Source organism: Dermochelys coriacea, chromosome 10, assembly GCF_009764565.3.
Source record: "Dermochelys coriacea isolate rDerCor1 chromosome 10, rDerCor1.pri.v4, whole genome shotgun sequence".
Taxonomy (NCBI): Eukaryota; Metazoa; Chordata; order Testudines; family Dermochelyidae; genus Dermochelys; species Dermochelys coriacea.
Genome location: NC_050077.1, coordinates 47003475 through 47028758, shown reverse-complemented (window position 1 = coordinate 47028758; position 25284 = coordinate 47003475). Strand labels below are relative to the sequence as shown.

The 25284-nt window shown below is 46.0% G+C and overlaps 3 protein-coding genes across 3 annotated transcripts in view; 1 reads left to right on the top strand and 2 right to left on the bottom strand.

Moving 5' to 3' along the window:
• Positions 1-13109, bottom strand: part of ARID3B (AT-rich interaction domain 3B) — a 48798-nt gene extending 35689 nt beyond the window's left edge. The window contains exons 1-2 of the mRNA XM_038418068.2: positions 12972-13109; positions 8368-8996 (exon numbers count right to left, since the gene is read on the bottom strand). Of these exons, the coding sequence (XP_038273996.1) occupies positions 8368-8916 (549 nt within the window). The 5' untranslated portion in view covers positions 8917-8996; positions 12972-13109. The remainder of the gene's footprint in view (positions 1-8367; positions 8997-12971) is intronic.
• Positions 13110-13234: 125 nt separating this feature from the next.
• Positions 13235-15662, top strand: LOC119862090 (actin, cytoplasmic type 5). The gene is made up of 2 exons (XM_038418069.2): positions 13235-13375; positions 13998-15662. The coding sequence occupies exon 2, from the start codon at positions 14009-14011 to the stop codon at positions 15137-15139; it is 1131 nt and encodes a 376-aa protein (XP_038273997.1). The 5' UTR covers positions 13235-13375; positions 13998-14008; the 3' UTR covers positions 15140-15662.
• Positions 15663-23534: 7872 nt separating this feature from the next.
• On the bottom strand, positions 23535-25195 carry LOC119862086 (actin, cytoplasmic type 5-like). Its single transcript, XM_038418067.2, has one exon. The coding sequence runs from the start codon at positions 25193-25195 to the stop codon at positions 24065-24067; it is 1131 nt and encodes a 376-aa protein (XP_038273995.1). The 3' UTR covers positions 23535-24064.
• Between the last annotated feature and the right edge of the window lie 89 nt (positions 25196-25284).

Genomic DNA, 25284 nt, shown 5'->3' with positions numbered 1-25284 from the left:
AAAACAAACAACCCTACAGTGGGAAAACTGCATGGAGCATTCGAAACACATTCTTTATTTTAAAGAAAAATCTACTTCTCATTAATTTTAGAATTATAAAGTTTAAATTGTTTCATCAGAGACATCACCAAGGAGATCAAAACACAAAGTAGTAGTACTTGTGCCCCTTAATCGCTAGATCTCAAAGCGCTTCAAAGGTGAGAAAGCATCACTACTTCTATGTCTTTTAGTAAAAAGGAGATAAAGGCCAGCTGAACTCTGTCATTGCAATCTTTAACCATGTGACTGAGTGGCTGGATGAAATGGGCATCATTTGGCATAGCAAGCAGCAGTGAGACAAAGGTACTGAAGCTCCCAGATAATGAGACCTGGTGAAATAAAAGTACATGGGATTCAGGGCACAAGGCATGCTTCTTTTATGATGAGATAGATCAAATTCTTACAACTCTCCCTTCCATTCAATCAGGACTGCTTCTGGGTAGCAACGGAGTATAATCCAGTGCAGAGGTGAGGGACAAGGAGACTGGAGTTAGTGGATTTCAGGCTAGTCTAGAGTACCAGATAGACTTTATTCTCCGGTATTGTCAATTTATCCATAGAAAAGGTCCACAGCATGGACAACAACAGACAAACTTTCCACTGCCCACATATCTTGGCTGTGATCTGAAGGGCCCACCTTCATGACCTATCATTCTGTGGCCTCCCTGCCAAGACTACCAACAATGATACCAAATAGTGACAATTGCAATGCCAGTTTTGTGAGGTCAGAAACCAGTTCACTGAGAAACAGACCATGATCCATCAACTGATTTCACATAAGCCATCAACAGCCATCAGAATTTCAGCGTTCCACTGCTAGTGACTTGAGCTCAAATGAAACATGCAAGACACAGAAGGAAGAAAACAAATAGCTACCCAATTACAGATGAGAATGCTGCACAATTCCTGACATATATAGGATCATTTATTTATTACATAAAAGCGTCTTGCATGGACGATATAGCTCTCTGCATAAACTTAAGTATCTCGAATTTTCACTCTTTCTTGGAAAACAATTACTCTATGCTAGGAGACCCTTCTCTCCATTAACAGCAGGAGCTTGAGAAATCAATATCCCTTCCACCAGGCATCAAAGGGGGTTTTATAGGTCAGGAGATGTTTTCTGCTTCCTTCCAGTACTATTTAAAATTAATATCAAGGAATATGCTACTGTTTTCTCCCTCATTTTGTAGCAAGGAAATTTACTTGATGTTTGAGAAATAATCATTTCCTTAGTTACCAATTGGGATATCACAAACAAGAATTCACCTGAAATTTCTGACATCTGAAAAAAAACTAAGAAGCCCCCTATGGCTTGGCTCAGCTCTCTGACATCATGCATCAGTAGAAGAAAGCCAGAATTCCGTAAATAGTTCCTGCCCTGAGAAAGAACTTTCAGCTTGCAGGCTGTCCCCAGAAGCTGCCTGCCCCATTCCCTTTGCCCCCATCCCCAAACACACCTCTGAAGCTCATCTGCTATCAAAATGTTCTGCTCCTCCCCAGAGAGGATAGGCCTGACTTTAGAAGCAATTAGAGCATGGGCTATTTTAGGATTACTTCCTAACCACCTGGAATATCTTATTAAAGCAGAGCTCAGATGTCAAAAGCAGTTTCAGTTACCACTTACAAAAGCCATAGTTAACCCTTTCCTCAAAAATAGGTTACTGGAATAGGTCACTGACCATTACAAACAACTTGTTTTTCATTCCAGCCTCTTGAAGCCCCAAACCTCCAATTATTTGTCTAAAAACTCCTATGATTGAACTGTTTAGAACTCAAGAGTACTAATATTCCACCTCTCTGTATAGTGGCCAGAGTCTAATTTCCCCAAGAACCAAAATCCTGTGTCCAACTCAAAGGGTCCGGGATGTAAAGGTTCACCACTAAAACTCAAAACATCTCCACCTCAGGCATGAGACTTGCCTCATGGAAAAACTCTCAAAGTTTTAATATAGCTTTGTTATTCAAATAATTTAATAAGACTCAGCTGAGGTCTGATAAGGTTTATGAGACTATGAAATCGGACTTAAATCTCATTGTGTATTTATGCTGGGTGAACCTGTTGAAGTTTAGGATTCACAAAAAGCGAGGAGGCATTAGCACACTGGCTTGGAGCCTCACCTAGCTTTGCCAATGTAGCTCAAATCTGATGTGCTTCCTCCATCACTACTATTTCAGTCCTAGTGTTTCTAGATAGTTATTTGTCACTGGGCAACCACCATAATGTTTGAAGTCTATCTACACACTAAGCTAAATGTTGCTGTGAAAAACCCTTTTCTACCCTATCCCACTAGCTTAACAGCAAACACTGAGTTAATGGGAAATGTACAAAGGGGGTGATTTCAGGATTATCGGAGAATCAGCAGAAATTCCTTTTGTGGGTGGGGCTGAACCCTAGGAAGTGAAACAGATGCCAGTATAAAGAAAACTGTTGTACTACAAAACACCGATAAGATCAGGATTACTGCCCTGAGCTGCAAACTCTCAGGCACTGCAAAAGAACCAAGTTATAATTATCACATACACACCTTCTGTCGTCTGGTAAAACTTTGTAGGAGCTGAAAAATCCTGCCCACTCTTACTAGCAAGACAGCACAATTCAACATCTATGGCTTTCGAGGTGCTTTTTATTTTAGTGATCTCAAGATTAAGTGGAGAAAATAAGAAAAGAAAGGACTGAAATGCATGAATCTGGAATTCGTCGGTTACACCTTTTAATAAAGATTCCTTTACAACTCTCTCCCATCTGTGCAGCTGTTGCAATTTCCTGATTCCTAGTGGCACGGGAACCCAATGGAAGGCAAGAACTTCACAGTATTTGAGTACTGCTGAATTGGGCACTTGAAAAAAAATAAACTAAAGTCTGGGCGATGCAATTTCACAATGCTGATTGTATTTAATTTTCAAAGAAATCTGAGCTTCGTTGTGTGGCTGGGGAGAAGAGATTAGCACTGGTATACAGCAAAGTCATTCCCCGGTAGGGGATATAGTACGGGGGTCGACTGGAGAGCTGTCTTCACTAGACCCGCAAAATCAACTGCTGATGGATCAATCTCAGAGCTTCGACCCTGGCTGTAGTATAGATATAGCCCTAGTCTAACTAGTACAACTGTAAAGTAGCACTGGAACAACAAGCTACAGGCATTTTTAGAGGCAAACACTTGAGCCAAATTTGGAATTTATAATCCCATGCAGATGGAGTTGCATGGGATATAAACCAACACCAAATCTGCTCCCTGGAAATTGGATCAGAGCATTCTAATTAAAAAATTAAACCCTCTCGCCTTACACTTCAAAGATAACAGGGCCAACAGAACAGTGAAGACGAAGATACACGGATTTCTCCTAGATCATTTTAAAAGGATATCCAGGGCCAGAAATTCAAGATCAGGTGAGCACAACTGTACGCATGTTAATTTATGCATGCAATTATACTTGTATATTGGGTATATCATTCTGTCACTGAAAAGGCCACGAACATGCACAAATACCTGATTTTGTGCATGAACATCAGGTACTACTGCACATAGATTTATCCAGATATGTGCATGCAATTGTACACACCCAATCTTGAAAACCTGGCCACAGAGTAAATTCCAGTTATTTTTCTGAGACGTTTATCTACTCTGGCTGCTTATTTCCCATTTTAAGTTACAATTTCAATGGTGACCTCAGCCATGATGCAACATCAGTCATCTGCACAGCTAAGAGCAGATAAGGAATTCAGATGGGGAATAAATGAATTCAAAGAAGGAAAAGCAGGTAAGTTCTTAAGAATTTGTTTTCATGCAAAAGTTCTTTGCAATAAAGAGGAAATAAATGAACATGTGATACACATGCAGTCGCTAGTAGAGAAAATTATTTTCCATTATGTGACAGCTTTTTAAAGGTGACCCGCAAGTGGAATTAGAAATCCATATTAAGAAGTGCACTGAGTGTTCCAAATAAGGGGCAGGGCATTTAGCATGTAAAACAATTAATTTGTTCTCATGATTTCCAATCCCTTTGGATTACCAGGTATCCCCTCCGAATAGTACCCCAGCATCGATTATATTTAAAGCATCACAGCAGCCATGGAACTTCTGCCACCTTTTCCCAGAGCCAGTTTATAGTGATCACTCTAAGTGGGCTTCTCTTTGCAAACATATATCGTTCTAAAAGTTAGGTCAAGATTTTGAAGAGTTACTAGTGGTTTTGGGTACCAAACCTGAGACACCTGATTTTTAAGAAGTACTGAGCACCAACCCTCTGAAAATCAGGCCCTTTTGAAGTGTTTTAAAAAGTGTTAGGAGGCACCCAAGATCACTAGGCACTTGAAAAATTTTGGCCTTATTATTTATAGCCCATGAAGGGATACAAGTACTAAGGTCAGGTTTCAGAGTAGCAGCCGTGTTAGTCTGTATTTGCAAAAAAGAAAAAGGAGTACTTGTGGCACCTTAGAGACTAATACATTTATTTGAGCATAAGCTTTCGTGAGCTACAGCTCACTTCATCGGATGCATTTTGAAGTGAGCTGTAGCTCACGAAAGCTTATGCTCTAATAAATTTGTTAGTCTCTAAGGTGCCACAAGTACTCCTTTTCTTTTTGGAAGTACTAATGTATGTTTGATATCTACAATCAAAGTTTTGCAGTGGTATAGCGTGCTGCTGAGCATACCAGCCTGAGTTTGAAGGGGATTCTCTGGAACCCGAACTGGAAAGGCAGCAGCAGAACTGAACTGGCTGCAATCTGCTCAGCAGTGAGGTTCTCCCCAGTAACCAAAGAGACTGCCAAGCTATGCTTAAAACTAGACGAACTCACACCCAACCGTCTGCTAAAAGCAACATTTTCACCCGCAGAATTAAAATCTCATTTCTCTTCAGATGAAGACGGGCAGCCCACATTTCCCTTTTTTACAGGCGCCGTGGGAAACCTCGGCTGTCGGAGAACTGATGGATTTACACAGGATTTGAGCAGTGCTAGAAGAGACTGAGCCTACTGCATCCATCCGCCCTTCTTTCAGAACTGCAACCCCTTGACAAGCAGCTAACACTCCCTCGTTGTTTTGTGCTGACAGGATTCCCACCGCCCGTGTCAGAAGCTGAGCCAGCTCTTTTGTCTGATGGCTTGTTCTACAATTATTTACTTGGCTGTCCAAAGCTGAATAGGTCTCTAAAAGTAGCCAGACATCAATGATGGTATTCATCTTTCTACCTCCCTAGTATTAGGTCCTTTCCAGAAGATCTCAGTCTTATGCTATGAAGTCAACATTTTTCTGGAAGACCTCATTTTAAAAAGAAAATCACTATCAAGAGAAGAAATACAAATGACTTTCTATTCCATAATTAATGGCAAAAACCAGCTAAATATAGACCTACAAATAGCATGAGATTGTCACAAAGTTTACCCCCAAAATCTGATCTGGTGGTGAATGTCCCGCCAGGCTCAACATCTGTACAGTATTAAAAACAGAAGCCACCATTTTCAAAATGCACCTAAGTGACTTTTGTGCCTAAGTCTCATTGGCAGTCAATGGGAGTTGGGTACAATTTTCAGAAGTGCCTATTATCTGCTACTTTGTTGTTCAGTTAAAGATACCACTGCTAAAATTTGTACACATTTTAAAAACATTTGGGCTCCATAACCTAAAAAAAAGTTATCCCTGCTTGCTGTAGTCACAGCATCATTTAATCAGCCCCTCTTCCTAATGATGCTGGTGCATAAACAAGCAAGCAAAACAAATCTGAGCTTGAACTTACATCTTTAAAAAAAAGGGGGGGGGGGGACATTTGTAAATGTTGAGGATGAAACAATGACATTTAATACTCTGAAGCTTTTAAAAAGGGAAGCACAAATCATTTTAAAAGCTACATATTAGTTAAATAAAAAGACACAGATACGTGTGTTTTTAAGGTATTTTACCACACCAGGAAAACAAAAAAAACATTTAAATAGCAGAAGAAAAATGTCTGCCTGCTCTTTCTTGCATTCAGAAATAACCACACAAACTACTTGGTACTGACTTGAACCTATTTCATTTGAAGTCAGTGGTAAAATTACCAGTACCTTAAGTGTGACTAGCATCAGACAGAACCTATCATCTTGCAGTTAAATTTTCACTCTCCTGCATGGAGACTCCAACTGAGGGCACAAACAAATCAACCTTTGATACTTACCCTACCCAAAGCGAGCATGATTCACCAGCAGTATTTTATACAACCATTGTGATTTTCATCTATGTGTGTCAAAATGCTTTACAAACACTGGGCTGCATTCATGCATGCAGCAGAGATCCATGCAACACTACAGTCAGGTAGGCCACGGAGGTGGGGAGTAAAGTTAGTTGTAAACCCCCTTTTACACTTCCTGGATTCTAGAACAAACTTGACAGGTCCAAAACTACATGAGGTTGCAACAGACCCCAAAGGGTCACACAGCAGCTGAAGACAGCTGAAGTACAACAGCAATGAGAGCTTGCAAGCATGTAAGCCAGGGTGGAGCTGTACCAATATCTCTATACCACCTGGGGAATCTTATGCCAGAGGTATTACCCTTACACGAGAGCTGGCAAGTTGGTAGCCCTTATGGTTTGACAGAGTGGCATAAAGGGGCTGCTATGGGGCTATGAATCAAGCCTATTAACTTACAAAGCTCCATAATTCCTTGCAAGATATGAAAGTATTATAGTGAAGCACAAAGAAAGTCACAAAGCACTGGCCAAGCCAGAAATAAAAACAGTCTTCTGAGTTAACATGTAAATACAAGCCTCTACCTCAACATGATCAGTAGCTACTACAAAGAAGCCTAAAGTTCCATGTTTTCCATTTTTAAGGCCACTACAATGTGCCACCAAGCCTTGCTGTGCTGTCAGCTCCCTGACTGACACGTTATATCAAGAGACTGGAAAAAGGGAACTAGCCTTCCCTTCAGCCACTATATTCCAGTTTAGAAAGCCCATCAAGTTCTGAAACAATTTCTCCAAAGACCTAGTCACCTGAAAGACACACCCACCTAGTTTCCTGAGAACAGTTTGAATAACTCCTCACTCTAACTAGCCACTCTTGAGGAACAGGCACTTCAGAGTATCAGCTGGCAGGCTGCCAAATCCCACAGTTGCTTAGTTAGTGTGCTCACCAGCATGGAGTCAGGAATCCCATTTACCACTGACTTGGCAACTTTCACAGAATCCTGCCAAGTGCATCAACATGGAAGCTAGCGAATCAGGATATGAGCTTGATGCAGCAATTACTGAATGTTATTCCATGAGCTGCGTCATGTTATGCCAGTCAAATAAGAATCTTTCCCCACTGGAAAAAAACAAAACAAAACACTCATGATGGTGTAAAGCAAAGCCCTCTCATCTCTGACCCACAGTATCTAGGGGACAGGCTTTGAACTGTCAGTGCTCATAGCAAACATTCAGAAGTCTATGATTCATCATAGGCCATCACTAAGGAGCTCAAATCTTCCCACTTATTCACAGGATTTCCAAGGGAGAAACTTTCTGTCAATAGCCAAAGATACTTCCAAAGGAGAGTTAATTCAACCCACACCTTAACAGCACCTAATGGAACCCTTACCCAAGCTCACCCACACTATAGCGTGTAGCAAAGAGCAGCTAATCCCAATCCCCAAACAAACTTTAGGACCAATCTCAACCCACCTATGGGCTGTTCCTATACCTAACAGAGCTAATCTTAGCTCTATAAAGCACCCTAGCACTATACTAAAAAAATGCCCATTAATGATGAAGTACACAGTAAAGTGAAAAGCTCTTGGGCATACTAGCATACAGCTTCAAGCACTGGTAATTATAGATTCAAACCCAATATTAAAATCCTGCTGTAACCACTCAATAAGCAAGTCAGCCACTTTCCATCCACTCATGAAATACAAAATGGCTGTGCTGCTCAGATGATCAGGAATGGGATATGGACTTTCTCCCCACTAGGACAGAGGTTCAAATTCTGTCCAAGTTCATAGCGATTGAAAGTCTTTACTACCCGAGGGCTCACAGATGGCCTATGTGAAATAAATTAAGTCAGTTACTAGCAGACAGGTGCCTATAATCAAAATTCATAACAACAGGTACTAACTGGCCCCATGCTGAGAGTCTCAGCAGAAAGGTGAAGGAATGATTGAGCCACAAAGACCAAGCTCCTTTTTCACCTTTAGCAGTGACCCTTGTTGATCAGGGTTGACACATGTAGATAAGGGGCTTTAATTTACCTCTTTGTACACTTAGAAAGCTGCACCCGCATAGCTGGAAAATATAGCCCCTTTCACAAGTACTAAATTCACTTTTGAAAGAAAGCCTTTATTCAGAGAGAAGAGATGTCAGCACTGACCTGCTTGAGCTGCTCATCCATTCTCCAGGTCTGCCGGCCGGATGGGGAACCAGAATATGATTGTTTAGTAGTGTCTTTACCCTGTTGCTCCTTTCCCTGCTGTCCCCGCTGAAGTCCTGGGGCTGGAAGAGGATTCGAGGTAGAAGCCACTCTTTGGTTGTGATGAGCAACTTTTTGAGAATGAAAATACTTCAAAGTAGAACAGGCATCTTTTCCAGTCGTTTCAGTGTCCTCTTCAAGATCTCCATCTTCCAAAACCTCTTCCTCTTCATCCTCTTCCTCCTCTGGCTCTGAGGTCACACTGCTCTGGTCAAAAGCTTGGGTGGCCCCAACTACAGGTGGGACTTTGGCCAAAGGACCAAGTGCTGTGCTGCCCGAAGCCCTGCCAGAGGTGGCTGCTAGAACAGCCTGCTGTGCTGCCAGCTGCTGAGTATAAAGCAGCTGGGCTTCTCTCATCTGCCTCTGCTGTCTCTCTCTGGAATCCATCTGCAGAGGACCTTGCTGCTGCTGCTGCTTCTGCAGCTGCTCAACAACAGCCTCTAGCTTCATCCCGCAGTTAGCATGGCTGTGAAAAGACAGCTTTTCTATCCAGCAGGGCTCAAGCCCCAACCTTCAGAGATCAATAGAACCTAAAAGACAGATAAATATTGGTATGACTATAACACACTTTCATGATCTTCCCTGTCGGAGGATAAGCAGGCTGCAAAGCCAGTCCTCTTTCCAGTCCAGGAGACTGTGAGATAATACACCTAGAGTTTTGCAGCCTCAGGCTCAAACTTGCACTCGATTTTCAGTGTGTTTAATTGTATTTTCAAACTAAATACACAACTGTGTAACCTCAGTTTTACAAACTGCTTACCTGAAGTATTTGTCCCCTGCCCTAAGAGCATATTCTTCACTGACCCTTCTCCCGCAAGTTTTACTAATTAAATTTAAAATCTAATGCTTTAAAGGTAGATTTCAATCTTACTCCATATACTATTTTAAGAAACTGTACATCATAATAATTGCACTAAGTGCATACTCTTTAAGTAAATGCATTTATAATCCTGTACCAAATACTATTGTCTTTGCAGGTTATTTCATGACCATGATTTTACAGAAGTTCCACATGTACCTTGAGATCTTAGTAAAAACAGGAATCTTTTAGCACTTGTTGCTCTTCTGAGTAATCTGGATGTCATGCAAGTAAAGATCATCCTACCCTCAAATAGCTAGTCACCTTTACCCCAGCTTCTTCACACAGCTCTGTCAATGCACCTAACATCCCAAGCTGGGACACTCTGTTATTCTAATTGGAGGATGCACAGGGCTTTGTTAGCACTCCATTTTGATGTACAACATCCCCTACTCTTCCAGCATTAGGCACCTCTTGAACAGAAACTAACACACCTGACTAGAGCCAGGTATACAGTTGAGACATACTAGGCAAATCCTGGGAGAACAATGGTGCTCCTAATTTCCAAAGACTTAAGGAGAAAATGCCTGGAAATGCACAATGACAGAAATTAGAAATGTAAGTAGATCTAACTTGTTAAGTAGCTGCCCTTCAAGACTTACCAGTAAATCAGAACACAGTCAATAATGTACGAGAAACAAAGGAAAGGCAGCCAGCAAACAAACTAAGGAAATCCTCCTTCCACCCACATAACCAGTGCTGTGGTATGCAATCTAACCAACACCAGGTCCTTAAAAAGGAGGATAGCTTGCTAATGCTCTATGATCAAACAAGAAAACACACTTCTGTAGGTAAGTCAAATACACTAATTGACCTAATTTCCACAAAGTTCCAAAATAAGAGAAAAGACCTCAAATGTCCCTAGATTCTCCTAAAAGAGATTCAACAGTATTTTCTGCAAACATAATACAATGGAATTGATTTTAAATTGTGCAAGTTACAATACCAGAGACATTTTTCTCTGCAAATCATTTCCTGTATTAAGCAACTATTGTCATAAATAAAATCATTCCAATGACAGGTCTATCAGCATTCTTAGCCATCACACACCAATATATCCTTTAGCTTAAAAGTGAAGCAACACACACTTCGAATGTCAGTAATAATCATACATCGTCTGGCATGTGATTAAGGCATCAAACACTTCTCAGACACAATATACAGCCTGGCATTGGTGTTATAATTCATAGACATCTCACTTGTACAATAATAATGAACTGGAATGTGAATTCTAACATTAACACGAACCAGACTGTGCATTACTGTGCCTAAGGCATGTGTATACAACTCCCACAACACATCTTATTGTGTAGTGCTGCACCTGAGGCGTGTTAGGATGTCATCTATCATACCTCATATGTAGCAATAAACAAGAGGATGTGCAATTAATACATGTCTCATGTACAATACAATAATAAGTGACTGGTATAGGATTAATGTCAGGTAAACACACCTCAGATGCAGAAACACAAGCCCTGGTATGCAGTTCCAGTGCGTCTCACACAGCTCTGATACAATAATGCATGAAAGGTTATACCAAGATTTATACATTTCTCCTGGGTGCTGTGATTAGACATGAATGTGAACCCAAGGGCTCCAGGGGAGTTGGACTAGATGACCTCCTGAGGTCTCTTCCAACCCTAATCCAGAACCAAAGATATAGTAACCACATCCTGATTAGGTATCAATGTGGTTATAAAAAGATATTCAACATTTGAGTGTTTTAAGTAAATAAAGATACTTAGAACAAAGAGTAAAAGATCTGGATAATTTTTTTTTTTAAATTCTCTATCTGGGTTGCTATTACTACTTTAGATAATTAATAATAGTTTTAACATCTGATTTTCTTTTCAGCATTAGTATCTGCTTAAGGGCTAGACTACACTGGCAACGCTAAAGCAGCGCTCTAAAAAACCCACCTCCACAAGGGGTGTAGCTCCCAGCACTGGAGCACTGTCTACACTGGCGCTTTACAGCACTGAAACATGCTGTGCTCAGGGGGGTGTTTTTTCACACCCTTGAGCGAGAAAGTTGCAGCACTGTAAATTGCCAGTGTAGACAAGCCCTAACTTTTTGAATTACAACCAACTCTGGTCAGAGAAACTACTCAGTTTAACTTTCACATTCTCATGCAGTAACCCAACCTCATGTGGATTTCCATCCTGGAAGGGCAGTTAAAGAAAAAGCCATCCCATCTGAATTTTTAAACCTTCCTTCTTTGTTTTAATAAAACCTAATTATTGCAATTAAACTACACTGATAATGTTCTTCTGTCAGTTTTGGGTGGGGCTATAAAAAGGACATCTTGAAACAGAAAAAAACACTGAAAAGTATACAATTCAAGCTCCTCTGAAAAGAAATGAGAGGCTTTAGAAAGGAGTAGTAAGCAAAACTGTGAATGCTCCCTGTATTCTCAGACAGGCTCCACTATGGAATGTTCCTGCTCCCCCAAGCTTTTATTATCTCCTCTACATCTAGTTCTCACACCAGGCCACTGCAACCTACTTCCCTAAACCAGACCCCTAACTAACCGCTTTCACCCATAACCTGTCACCTAACCAACTCCTCCCATCATAGTCACGCTAACCAATCCCTAGCCTGTCCCTCAAACAAGCTAAATCCCCCTCCCCAGTAAGCAGCCCCAAACAAATCCCACTAACCCAGAGCCATTCATTCCAACCAATCCCACAGCCTACCCCCAAACAGCCCACTCCTCCTCAACACTCATAACCCCCTCCTCACAGAGCCCCCCAACTAGTTCCCCCAGCCTCCCTATAACCAAACACATATCCTGCCCCAGAAAACCAACTCTGCCAATTAGCCCCCATAACCACCCCTTCCCCTCCCAACCAGGCTCTTCAAACCACCTATAACTAGCCCCCCATAACCAACCCCCTTCTCCCCCCAACCAGCTTCTCCAAAACCTTCATAGCCAGCCCTTCAACAACCCTATAGCCTGCCCTCACCCCTACTCTCACTCCCCACCCCAGCCTAGCCTCACCCCTACTCTCACACCCAGCCCCCACCCCCATTTCTACCCCTACTCTCACACCCAGCCCCCAGCCCCGCCTGCCCCCACCCCCATTTCTACCCCTACTCTCACACCCAGCCCCCACTCTCGCCTGCCCCCACCCCCATTTCTACCCCTACTCTCACACCCAGCCCCCACTCTCGTCTGCCCCCACCCCCATTTCTACCCCTACTCTCACACCCAGCCCCCACTCTCGCCTGCCCCCACCCCCATTTCTACCCCTACTCTCACACCCAGCCCCCACTCTCGCCTGCCCCACCCCCATTTCTACCCCTACTCTCACACCCAGCCCCCACCCTCGCCTGCCCCACCCCCATTTCTACCCCTACTCTCACACCCAGCCCCCACCCTCGCCTGCCCCACCCCCATTTCTACCCCTACTCTCACACCCAGCCCCCACCCTCGCCTGCCCCACCCCCATTTCTACCCCTACTCTCACACCCAGCCCCCACCCTCGCCTGCCCCACCCCCATTTCTACCCCTACTCTCACACCCAGCCCCCAGCCCCGCCTACCCTCACCCCCATCTCTACCTCTACTCTCACACCCAGACCCGTAGCCTACCCTCAGCCTCCACTCCCAACCCTCCCACCAGCGGCAGCAGAGGGGCCATTACCTCCTCCGGAGCGAGGGGAGCGGGTCACTGCAGGCCCGTGCGCAGGCACTCGACTCTGACCGTCACCCCTCCCCCGCCCCCTTTAGCAAGACCGGAAACGGGGCCGGGAGGAGAGAGGGGGCGGGGTGCAGAGCGGAAGTTACGCCACTAGCCTCCCCTCCCCGCAGCAAGAACGCTGACCGGAAGTAGCTGTCAGGAGGCGGAGTCAGCTAGCGGAAAATGTTCGGGAAAGGAGCGGAACTGGGGCGAGGAGGCGGGCCGTTATCACCAGCAGCCAATGGGCGCGCGGGGCTGGAGCAGGGTTTCCGGTTCCGGTGGTGATAACGCGGTGCTGGGCGCGGGCGCTACTGACTGCCGCGGGGAGAAGCTGAGCAGTGCCGGAGTGTGTGGGGCTGCCGCCGCAGGTGACGGGGACGGGGACGGGGACGGGGACGGGATCTCCGCTGCTGTGGTCTTATTGGGATCCAGAAAGTGGGCGGGCGAAGCCTGCTGGGTGTGGCAAGTAGGGCCCGTGGGCCCCCCTCCCACCCCGGCACGAAGCTGCCATCAGCCCAGCTAAATGGGCGCAAACCCATCATGTGAACGCGCTTAAACCACGTCGGTATTGGCGTAACCTGGTCCCAAACGGGGGTAGGGGAAAGGCTGGGAATGAGCCTCGGGATTCCCAGACTCGCCTGGTACGGCCGTTGTCTGGAATGCAAAACTGCGCCAGTTTAAGTAGCTCAGACTTAAACTCCCCTGCGTAGGCTGCTGCCAGTGCCTCGTGTACAATCGCTTACGCTGGGTGAGTGCTTGTCTCCCTGTGCCTGACTGGCGCTAGGATCAGGTCATGTGAGCGCTGGGATCTCCCTCAGGTGAGACATCCTTATGCGCGCGCACCCCCCCCCCATACAGGCCTGTAGCCTTGCTCTCAGGCTCTCATGTTAGTTTCTAACCATGGATTCTTGGCCTCTTGCCTGAATGGTAATCTAAGTAGGATTTATTGACAAACACTCATTCTCTGTCCCCACCTCACTGTCTCCTCAGATTAAATTAAAATGGCCGATGAAGAAATCGCCGCCCTCGTTGTTGACAATGGCTCCGGGATGTGCAAAGCTGGCTTTGCTGGGGATGATGCTCCTCGAGCCGTGTTTCCTTCCATCGTGGGACGCCCCAGGCACCAGGGTGTCATGGTGGGCATGGGGCAGAAGGACAGCTATGTGGGCGATGAGGCCCAGAGCAAGAGGGGCATCCTCACCCTGAAGTACCCCATTGAGCATGGCATTGTCACCAACTGGGATGATATGGAGAAGATCTGGCACCACACTTTCTACAATGAGCTGCGGGTTGCCCCTGAGGAGCACCCTGTCCTGCTCACTGAAGCCCCCCTGAATCCCAAGGCCAACCGAGAGAAGATGACGCAGATCATGTTTGAGACCTTCAACACGCCAGCTATGTATGTGGCTATCCAGGCAGTGCTGTCCCTGTATGCCTCTGGGCGTACCACCGGTATCGTCATGGACTCTGGGGATGGGGTCACCCACACAGTGCCAATCTACGAGGGATACGCCCTGCCCCATGCCATCCTTCGTCTGGACTTGGCTGGCCGTGATCTGACCGACTACCTTATGAAGATCCTGACCGAGAGAGGCTACAGCTTCACCACCACGGCCGAAAGGGAGATTGTGCGTGACATCAAGGAGAAGCTCTGCTACGTCGCCCTGGACTTCGAGCAGGAGATGGCCACGGCCGCTTCATCTTCCTCCTTGGAGAAGAGCTATGAGCTGCCTGATGGCCAGGTGATCACTATTGGGAATGAAAGGTTCCGGTGCCCAGAAGCTATCTTCCAGCCCTCCTTCTTGGGGATGGAGTCCTGTGGCATTCACGAGACCACTTTCAACTCCATCATGAAGTGTGATGTAGATATCCGAAAGGACCTCTATGCTAACACGGTGCTCTCTGGCGGAACCACCATGTATCCTGGCATTGCTGACAGAATGCAGAAAGAGATCACAGCCCTGGCACCCAGCACAATGAAAATCAAGATCATTGCCCCACCGGAGCGTAAATATTCCGTCTGGATTGGTGGCTCCATCCTGGCTTCTCTCTCCACCTTCCAGCAGATGTGGATCAGCAAGCAGGAATATGATGAATCTGGCCCATCCATAGTCCATCGTAAATGCTTCTAAAGAGGGTCTCAGCAGGTGTGCTCAGCCTCTGCTGATGGGGTTACTCACAGTATAATTGTCAGGGCAAATGTATTTACCAAATTGAGTAGTTACTTGTAAACTTTGCCCTTGAAAAGCCTTTCATGTTGGACCAATATTGTTTGATTTACTCGCCACCTCTTTTATGTTTAACTTGACTATTCCTTTGATGTACTGTGTAGTAACTATACCCTCTGCATCTTAAGCTCTGTTACAGGTTGCACATGTGATGAAGGTTACAGTTAACTGTATTAGTGGAGAGAGAATGAGCTACCTGTTAGGCTTTAGTTTTCCTGTGGCTGATTAGTGACCCTTTACTTCCCCTGCCTTAGCTATAAATTCCCTGGGGCTGGAGGCTTAGACTAAGGGTGGTTGACTTTACTATGTAACTTTGGTGTAATTGGATCTCAGAAGCAGATTTGTAACTAACCCTGAAGGTGATAACTGTAATGTCACTGATGGCTCCTTGTATAAGGCAAACTAATAAACTTCTGTGGTTTAAAAAGTTGTCATAAGTATATGCTTGGAATCACACACGGTCTGCCTGCCAGGCTGAATGAGCCTGGTATCTCACTTTTCAATAAAACCATTATATATTGGCTAAATCATAATTCTAACTCTTGCATGCCAAATTGGTGATATGCAGAAGACTGATGCCTCATTAGGAACAGTTGTGCTGGACACATGTACTCTGCCACTCCAAAGTGGAGAGAAGAAATGTAAATATTACATTTCTGGTGATGTGATAGCAGGGCTATGAACCCCCTCATACTCAGTTTGTAGATGGTTCCTTTTATGCATTGTTCTCTGACTTTGAAAGGTATAAAGTAAGGGAGAAGGGGGGAACAAAAGTGCTCTAATATCTTGATGCAAAGGAAGCTAACACTATTTCCAAGTAGGGAGATATCTAAAAGCAAAAACCAGTGTAATATAATGCAGTTAACTCATACATGTCCTGATTTTTTAGGTGTACAACTTTGCTGTTGTATAAAGAATACTTTCCTCTTAAGGTAGCTGAATGGCATTGGGGTGGAGTGTTTTACTGCTTCCATTGTTGGCTAGCTGAAGATGACTTTCTACAAGGCTAACACACCAGCACAACCATGCAAAGTTGCAGTAGCTTGCAATAAAGGTATAGAATTTTCCTACATATAGTAAAATGAGACCTTAACCATGGTTTTAAAAACTGCCACTTTGACCTCCTTGTGGAGTTGTCTTGGGGTTGGGGAAGGGAAGATACTAGAGCAGGAGCAGCCAAACTTTTTGGCCTGAGTGCCATATCGGGTTTCCAAAATGGTATGGAGGGCCGGTTAGGGGAGGTTGTGCTTCCCGAACCAGCCAGGTATGGCCTGCCCCCTGACGGCCCCCCTCCCCGGGACTCCTGCCCTATCCACCCACTCCCTATCCCGACTGCCCCTGCCCCATCCAACCCTTCCTCTCGTTCCTGACTGCTCCCCTAGGACTTCTGCCCCATCCAACCACTCCTTCTCCCTGTCCCCTGACTGCCCCTGGAACCACTGCCCCATCTAACCCCCCCTTTCCTTCCTGACTTCCCCCCAGGACCCCTGCCCCCATTCAACCCCCCCTGTTCCCTGACCTCTGACCTCCCTGACTCCTGTCCACACCCCAGCTCCCTGACCACCGCCCTGAACTCCCCTGCCCTCTATTTAACCCTCCCTGCCCCCCTTTCCACACTGCCTGGAGCACTGGTGGCTGGCGGTGCGACAGCCGCCACCCACAGAGCACCAGGTCGGGCCACAGTTCTGCAGCGGCGCTGCTGCTCGGAGCATTGTGCTGGTGGCGGCGCAGTGAGCTGAGGCTGTGGAGGAGGGGGAACAGCAGGGGAGGGGCTGGGGGCTAGCGTCCTGGACCAGGAGCTCAGGGGCTGGGCAGGAGCGTTCTGCGGGTCGGATGTGGGCTGTAGTTTGCCCACCTCTGTACTAGAGCTTAATACTTGCAGTTTCTTTCAAATTCTCTCAGTAGCCTACTACAGCATGGCAAAGTGTGAATTCTAAACAGTTTAGCAGCTGCCCCTATACAGGAGATCAGGACTGACTCCTCAATCTCCCTCAGTCATGCAGGTTTGTCTTTTAAAATGGTCTTGTTCTGTGGGTGGGCAGGTAGGGAGAAAATACTGTCCTCAAACATCAAAATCTGAGATTATTACCTCCCAGCTTCAGGCTGCCCCAAAATTACCTCCAGTGTTTTTTAAAGACAACTTATTTGTGGGTCTTTTCTAAAGAGATCACTGAAAGATGGTTACAAAAGCACAATGTGGACAGAAATATTGTATTGCAATATTAGCTTGCACTGGGATCCTATGTGCTAGATGCTATACAGATAGAAGAAACAGAAGGTCCCCGGCCTCAAAGAGCTTGCACTCTAATCCAAATATAACACTAACTCTACTATATCTTGGTTTTTTAATAAGGCTTTGGACACAGTCCTGCATGACATTTTCATAAGCAAACTAGGGAAATGTAGTCTTGATTAAGTTACTATAAGGGGGGGTGCATAACTGGTTGAAAGACTGTATTCAAAGAGTAGTTAGTAAGGGTTTGCTGTCAAACTGGGAGGGTGTATCTAGTGGGATCCTGCAGGGGTCAGTTCTGGTCTGGTACTGTTCAATATTTCATAAATGACTTGGATAAGAGCATGGAGTATGCTTATAATATCTGTAGATGACATCCAGCTGGGAGGGGTTCTAAGTTTGAAGGATAGGACTGGAATTGCAGCAAAAAATGACTTTGACAAATTGGAGAATTGGTCTGAAATCAACAAGATGAAATTCAATAAAGACAAGTGCAAAATACTTCACTCTGGAAGGCAAAATCAAATGCACAACTACAAAATGGGGAATAGCTGGCTAGGCGGTAACACTACTGAAAAGGATCTGGAGATAAGAGTGGATCAAAAATGAATGAAAGTCAACAATATAATGCAGCTGCAAAAAAGGCTAATGTCATTCTGGGGTCTATGAACAGGAGTGTCATACATAAGAGACAGGAGGCAATTGTCCTGCTCTGCTCCACTGGTGTGGCATCAGCTGGAGTATTGTGTCCAATTCTTGGCACTATACTCTAGGAAAGATGTGGACAAATTGGGGAGAGTCCTGAAGAGAGCAACAAAAATGATAAAAGGTTGAGAAAACCTGATGTGAGGAAATGTTGAAAAATGGGCATGTTTAATCTTGAGAATAGAAGACTGAGGGAGGATCTGATATCATCTTCAGATATGTTAAGGGCTGTTACAGAGAGGACTGGGATCAATTGTTCTTGAGTCCACTGAAGGTAGGACAAGAAGTAATGAGCTTAATCTGCAGCAAAGGGGATTTAGGTTAGATATTAGGAAAAACTTTCTGACTAAGATGGGGCAGGCAAACTTTTTGGCCTGAGAGCCACATCGGGTTTCTGAAATGCTATGGAGGGCCGGTTAGGGGAGGCTGTGTCTCCCCAAACAGCCAGGTGTGGCCCGGCCCCCACCCCCTATCCGATCCTCCCTCTTCTCGCCCACAACGGCCCCACTGGGACTCCTGCCCCATCCACCTGCTCCCTGTCCCCAAACCCCCTGCCTCATCCAACCCTTCCTCTCATTCCTGACTGCCCCCCTGGAACCTCTGCCCCATCCAACCACCCCTTCTCCCTGTCCCCTGACTGCCCCCAGAACCCCTGCCCCTGACTGCCCCATCTAACCCCCCATCTCCTTCCTGACTTTCCCCCAGGACCCCAGCCCCCATTCAAGCCCCTGTTCCTCACCCTCTGACTTCCCTGCCCCCTATCCACACCCCTGCTCCCTCACCACCCCCCAAACTCCCCTGCCCTCTATCCAACCTCCCCCCCTGCTCCCTGCCCCCTTACCGCACTGCCTGGAGCACCAGTGGCTGGCGGCGCTACAGCTGCGTTGCGCAGAGCACCAGGACAGGCCTCCGATGGAGCCAGCCACACCACCCACGCAGCACAGAGCACCGGGTCAGGCCACGGCTCTGCAGCTGCTCGGCTGCTCAGAGCATTGTGCCAGTGGCGCAGTGAGCTGAGGCTGCGGGGGAGGGGACACAGCGGGGAAAGGGCTGGCGGGGCGAGCCTCCCAGGCCAGGAGCTCAGGGGCCGGGCAGGAGGGTTCCGCAGGCCAGATGTGGCCCGCGGGCCGTAGTTTGCCCACCTCTGCTATAAGAGTATTACAGCTCTAGAACAGACTTTCAAGGGAGATTGTGGAATTCCCATTGCTGGAGGTTTTTAAAAACAGGCTGGACAAACACCTATCTGGGCTGGTCTAGGTTTACTTAGTCCTGCTTCAGCACCGGGGGATGGACTTGATGATATCTCAAGCTCCTTTGTAGCCTGACATTTCTATGATTCTAATTTGGCGCAACATTCCTGATGTCATGACTCAGTTGTCTCCGAAGGTCACCGTCCTTCCTAGGCCCCTAGATGCCCTGCCTGCCTGACCCACTCCTCACTACCTGCCACCCTTGGACTATGACCACTCACCAGATTCATCACAATGTGCTGCCTTGCAGGAGATGGGTCAGAATCCAGCCCCAGCCTCCCTCTTCCCAGGCTGGCAGGGTTGTGTGTACCATTGGGCTAGAAGCTGAATGAAGCAAAGCCAATGGTACAGAGGCAAAGCAGCCCTGCTTGCTAGCATGTGCTGAATGTCAGCAAAACATGAGGAAACAAATGAGGTTGGGAAAAACTCCATTCTGTTCTCATTCACAATGCTGGAAGCAGAGCACTGCAGGCATCCTAACCTGTCCTCCACTGCATCCCTGCCCCATGGCAGGTACCTTCCCTAGTCCCGCTCCTTGCTCCATGGCAGGCACCATCCTCACACTACAGCTGGAGCTTGCATCAGCTCCAGCCTATGACAGGAACCTTCTCCACTGCACCCACCTTCTGCAGGTATCCACCCACAATCCCTGCTCCATGAGAGGCGAGTGCCTCTTAAATCCAGGCCTACAGGAGTATCCTCCCACAAACACGCTCATCTAGCAACAGCATTATAAGGAAGACAAAGGCCTCTGCCCTCTCCGTTCCTCACTCTTGGTGGGTCTGTGCCTCTTCATGACACCCACGGCTGTTTTTAAAACAAAAACTACCCTGCTTATAAGTTTGGTCCACATCCTCAGTGCTATTTACACTTCTAACTTCCATTGATTTCAGCGGGAGTTAGGAGCTTAAATACCTTTGTAGACCTGGGTCTTTGCTGCAGGCTGGCCCAAGGTATGTTATTAACATGGTGAGTTTCCCACTGTAGCCAGATCCCTGGTTTCCCACTAGTGATGGGAGGATAGGGGCAGATTTATGCCTTATGCAGTGTTAATAAGAGCTTATCTATACCATCATTCCCACCCCCTTGGGGGCTCAGTTACCACATGGCCATCAGTCGCTAGATGGTTCAATCTTACAATGTAGGTGGGATTAACCCACCTTCCCTAGATGGCAACATGATTTGAAAAGATGGTTGAAACGCAGTGTGGGCTAATCAAGCTCCCAAAGCGACTGTATAGACCCTTCCTAGAGGTATCCTTCTGGACTGCAGCACTACAAGCTCTTGTGTTTGCAGTGTCTGACATTTGGGCCTGAGCCTGCAAGGGATCCCAACACCCCCCCAAAGGCCCCTTGACTCTAGTTGAGGTAGGGTGCAAGGTTCCAAGCTAGTGGATTCAATTCTGGGACCAGGGCGTGACTTTGTACAGCTTGGCAAGCAAGGTGGCCTCAGACTGTCTTCATTTGAACATTTTATTTGCAGAAGGGCAGGAAGATGACTTACCAGCTGCCATCTTTTATAACCCTGAAGCAAAGTAAGTATCTGTAATTCCTCAAAAGACGCTGCATTCATGGCCTGATCCAAAGCCTGCTGTAGTCAATGGAGAAACCCACATAGACTGCATTAGGCTCAGGTTCCAAGTCCCCACCTCACCACTTGATTTATAGTTTAATGCTCCCAGGCATTTTCTTGGGTGTCTGAACAATTGTAAAAAGAAAAGGAGTACTGGTGGCACCTTAGAGACTAACAAATAAGCAGCCTCTTGGTTGCCTGTCAAGTGTATGGCATGTCAGAGTGTTCTCCCCCTAGCAAGTGCCTAGAAACTACTCCTTTGCTACGCTTGGGAAGAGAATAGGAGCCATCAGCAAAAGGAGCAACCCCCTCCTCTCCCAGAGAGCTGTCCACCTTGAGAGACTGAAAGAAGTATTTCCTTTTTCTATTTCCATGAAAGAACCAGAGATGCTACAGTCCTCATGCTTGGTAGCAGAATGCAAGGTATGTTAGGGTAGAGCAGGAGTTTGGCAAGGGGGCAGGATAGGCTAAAGACCAGGTTATGGAGAACCAGGAGGGAGGTATGAGGGTAGTCACATTGGAGGTGAAGTAACAGGAGCAGACACCACACCATGATGATAGCTATAGGAGTAAGGACAGATGAGAAAAAGTGGGCACAATGCCAGTGCCTGAGGATTCAGATCACATTAACAGTATTGCTTCTCAAGACCTCACAGCTTGCACCTCCTATAATTTGTGCCTTTATTGCCTCTGTATAGGAGCTGGGCACCATTGTACAGCACACTCACACTGACTAAGGCCCACACTTCTCAGCTCATATTATTCCAAACCTATTTTGTCATAAGCCCCCAGGGTTCCTCATTATATGGGATACCAGCTGTGTGCAGAGGGAACATTGGCAGCAACCTGGATTTTGGCTGGTTAGAAGTGAGTAAATATAGTCTGCCCTAGATCACAGGCAAGCACATAGTTACCACAGCAAAGTAACTTTGCCATATCAGTACCTGAAAGTGATACGGACATAAATATTTTTAAGTATTGTTCAACTTGGACTTCATACTAAAGTTCAATAAACCAGAAACCACCAGTCCAGCACTCTCCCACGTTCAATACTGTGTGTGACCCTGTTCCCAGGCTACTTGGCCTTTGCTTATGCTAGCTGGACATTCCCATGCAGAATACATGTAGGCAAACAGCTGCTGGCAGCCTCAAGGAATGTGATTCAAACCAGGGCACAGAAACAGCATATAAAGTTACTATTTTATGAAATAGAACACGTGGTAGTTTTTCCCTGTGCAGTGATTTTGCTTGGAAAGGGAGAGGTAGGCAAGTTTTTCCACCAATCATTAGGACCAGATCAAGAAGGTATCCTATTTAAACAGATACCACCACTTCATCTTGAATTCATCCTTAAGACAGGTTTCAGAGTAGCAGCCGTGTTAGTCTTCATTCGCAAAAAAGAAAAGGAGTACTTGTGGCACCTTAGAGACTAAAATTTATTTGAGCATAAGCTTTTGATGAAGTGAGCTGTAGCTCATGAAAGTTTATGCTCAAATAAATTTGTTAACCCTCAAGACAGTTTAGCTTCACATTAGTTTTCAAAGCAAACTGAAACAGAAGCCTGCCAAAATCTGACTTAAGGGCCACTTCTGCAAAAAGGCTGTCCAGCTGAATACAAAACTGCTCCTCCAAGACTCTAGGGTGGAGTCAGTGTTTATTCTTTTGGAGATCAAGTAGTGAAGGCAAGATAGGGCAGTTCTGTTTAAGATAGTTGTACTGTTTGGTTTAGTCTCCTCTGACTGATCTTAGAAGCGTATGACAATTTTTACTAGAGTTGAGCATATGCTTTGAGTTCTTAAGGTCCAAAAGCAGTCCAGAAGATGTTTTAAAAATATCAGAAATGATATGTCCTGTCTTCCAGGCAGGACATGTTGGATACCTGAGTGAATGTTATTGTGGGTTCTTGTATCTTAAAGCAGCAGAATGATGGATCTTTAAGCTAAAGAGTAAATTTCCAGAAAGCTAAAAAAAAATTCTTACAGTATTAAAAGAGGGGTTTAAGCAGCCTAAAAACCCACCCCAGCTTCACTCATTAGGTGAATTTCCACTATTTCTCCAATCAATTATCATGGGCAGAAATTGTCCTCTTCTACAGCAGAAAGCCTACTTAACACTCAGGCCTTCATACAATCTATTCCCCCGCCCCAGTCCATTTCTCTAGCCCATCTTTAACAGATGTTTTACATGCCATTTTCCCCTCACTGAACAAAGTTAGTGGTACCCAGCAACAGCTAGCCATGCTTTTCTAGCTGAGTGGAGGGCTCTTCAGGACCTAGCTGTAAATGCGGGTCAAAATTTCTTCTCTGTACACCAAATAGAAGCGAGGCATGTTAGGCAGGTTTTAGAAGTCCCCATGGCATTTTCTGGGCACTCATCACCATGCTAGGGTGATGAGATTAATCTGGTAGGCTGCAGTATAGCCTTGCAATTTAATTATGCAAATTACTATGGAACATGCATTTCTATTAGTACATTTAAAAGAATAATTAGCTTTTCCATACTAATCAACCCAGCTGCCCTGAAGTAATTGTACAACACATTTTAAATTTTAAACCACAGAAATTTATTTGTTTGCCTTACACAAGAAGCAGTCAGTGACATTACAGTTATCACCTTCAGGGTTAGTTACAAATCTACTTCTGAGATCCCATTACATCAAAGTTACATAGTAAAGTCAACCACCCTTAGTCTAAGTCTCCAGCCCCAGGGAATTTATAACTAAAGGGGAAAAAAGTAAAGGGTCACTAGTCAGCCACAGGAAAACTAAAGCCTAACAGGTAGCTCTCTCTCTCTCCACTAATACTGTTAACTGTAACCTTTGTCATATGTGCAACCTGTAACAGAGCTTAAGATGCAGAGGGTATAGTTACTACACAGTACATCAAAGGAATAGTCAAGTTAAACATAAAAGAGGTGGTGAGTAAATCAAACAATATTGGTCCAACATGAAAGGCTTTTCAAGGGCAAAGTTTACAAGTAACTACTCAATTTGGTAAATACATTTGCCCTGACAATTATGCTGTGAGTAACCCCATCAGCAGAGGCTGAGCACACCTGCTGAGACCCTGTCTAGAAGCATTTACGATGGACAATGGATGGGCCAGACTCATCATATTCCTGCTTGCTGATCCACATCTGCTGGAAGGTGGAGAGAGAAGCCAGGATGGAGCCACCAATCCAGACGGAATATTTACGCTCCGGTGGGGCAATGATCTTGATTTTCATCGTGCTGGGTGCCAGGGCTGTGATCTCTTTCTGCATTCTGTCAGCAATGCCAGGATACATGGTGCTTCCGCCAGAGAGCACTGTGTTAGCATAGAGGTCCTTTCGGATATCTACATCACACTTCATGATGGAGTTGAAAGTGGTCTCGTGAATGCCACAGGACTCCATCCCCAGGAAGGAGGGCTGTAAGATAGCTTCTGGGCACCGGAACCTCTCATTCCCAATAGTGATCACCTGGCCATCAGGCAGCTCATAGCTCTTCTCCAAGGAGGAAGATGAAGCGGCCGTGGCCATCTCCTGCTCGAAGTCCAGGGCGACGTAGCAGAGCTTCTCCTTGATGTCACGCACAATCTCCCTTTCGGCCGTGGTGGTGAAGCTGTAGCCTCTCTCGGTCAGGATCTTCATAAGGTAGTCGGTCAGATCACGGCCAGCCAAGTCCAGACGAAGGATGGCATGGGGCAGGGCGTATCCCTCGTAGATTGGCACTGTGTGGGTGACCCCATCCCCAGAGTCCATGACGATACCGGTGGTACGCCCAGAGGCATACAGGGACAGCACTGCCTGGATAGCCACATACATAGCTGGCGTGTTGAAGGTCTCAAACATGATCTGCGTCATCTTCTCTCGGTTGGCCTTGGGATTCAGGGGGGCTTCAGTGAGCAGGACAGGGTGCTCCTCAGGGGCAACCCGCAGCTCATTGTAGAAAGTGTGGTGCCAGATCTTCTCCATATCATCCCAGTTGGTGACAATGCCATGCTCAATGGGGTACTTCAGGGTGAGGATGCCCCTCTTGCTCTGGGCCTCATCGCCCACATAGCTGTCCTTCTGCCCCATGCCCACCATGACACCCTGGTGCCTGGGGCGTCCCACGATGGAAGGAAACACAGCTCGAGGAGCATCATCCCCAGCAAAGCCAGCTTTGCACATCCCGGAGCCATTGTCAACAACGAGGGCGGCGATTTCTTCATCGGCCATTTTGATTTAATCTGAGAGACAGCGAGGAGCACAGACTCTGTTAGGTACATGGAAGCTTTCAAAGAGACACTATCGCCTACCCCGCCATG

Bases quoted from the DNA above. Each gene is read 5' to 3' on its own strand.
- LOC119862086 (XM_038418067.2), bottom strand. From the start codon at position 25,195: ATGGCCGATGAAGAAATCGCCGCCCTCGTTGTTGACAATGGCTCCGGG.
- LOC119862090 (XM_038418069.2), top strand. From the start codon at position 14,009: ATGGCCGATGAAGAAATCGCCGCCCTCGTTGTTGACAATGGCTCCGGG.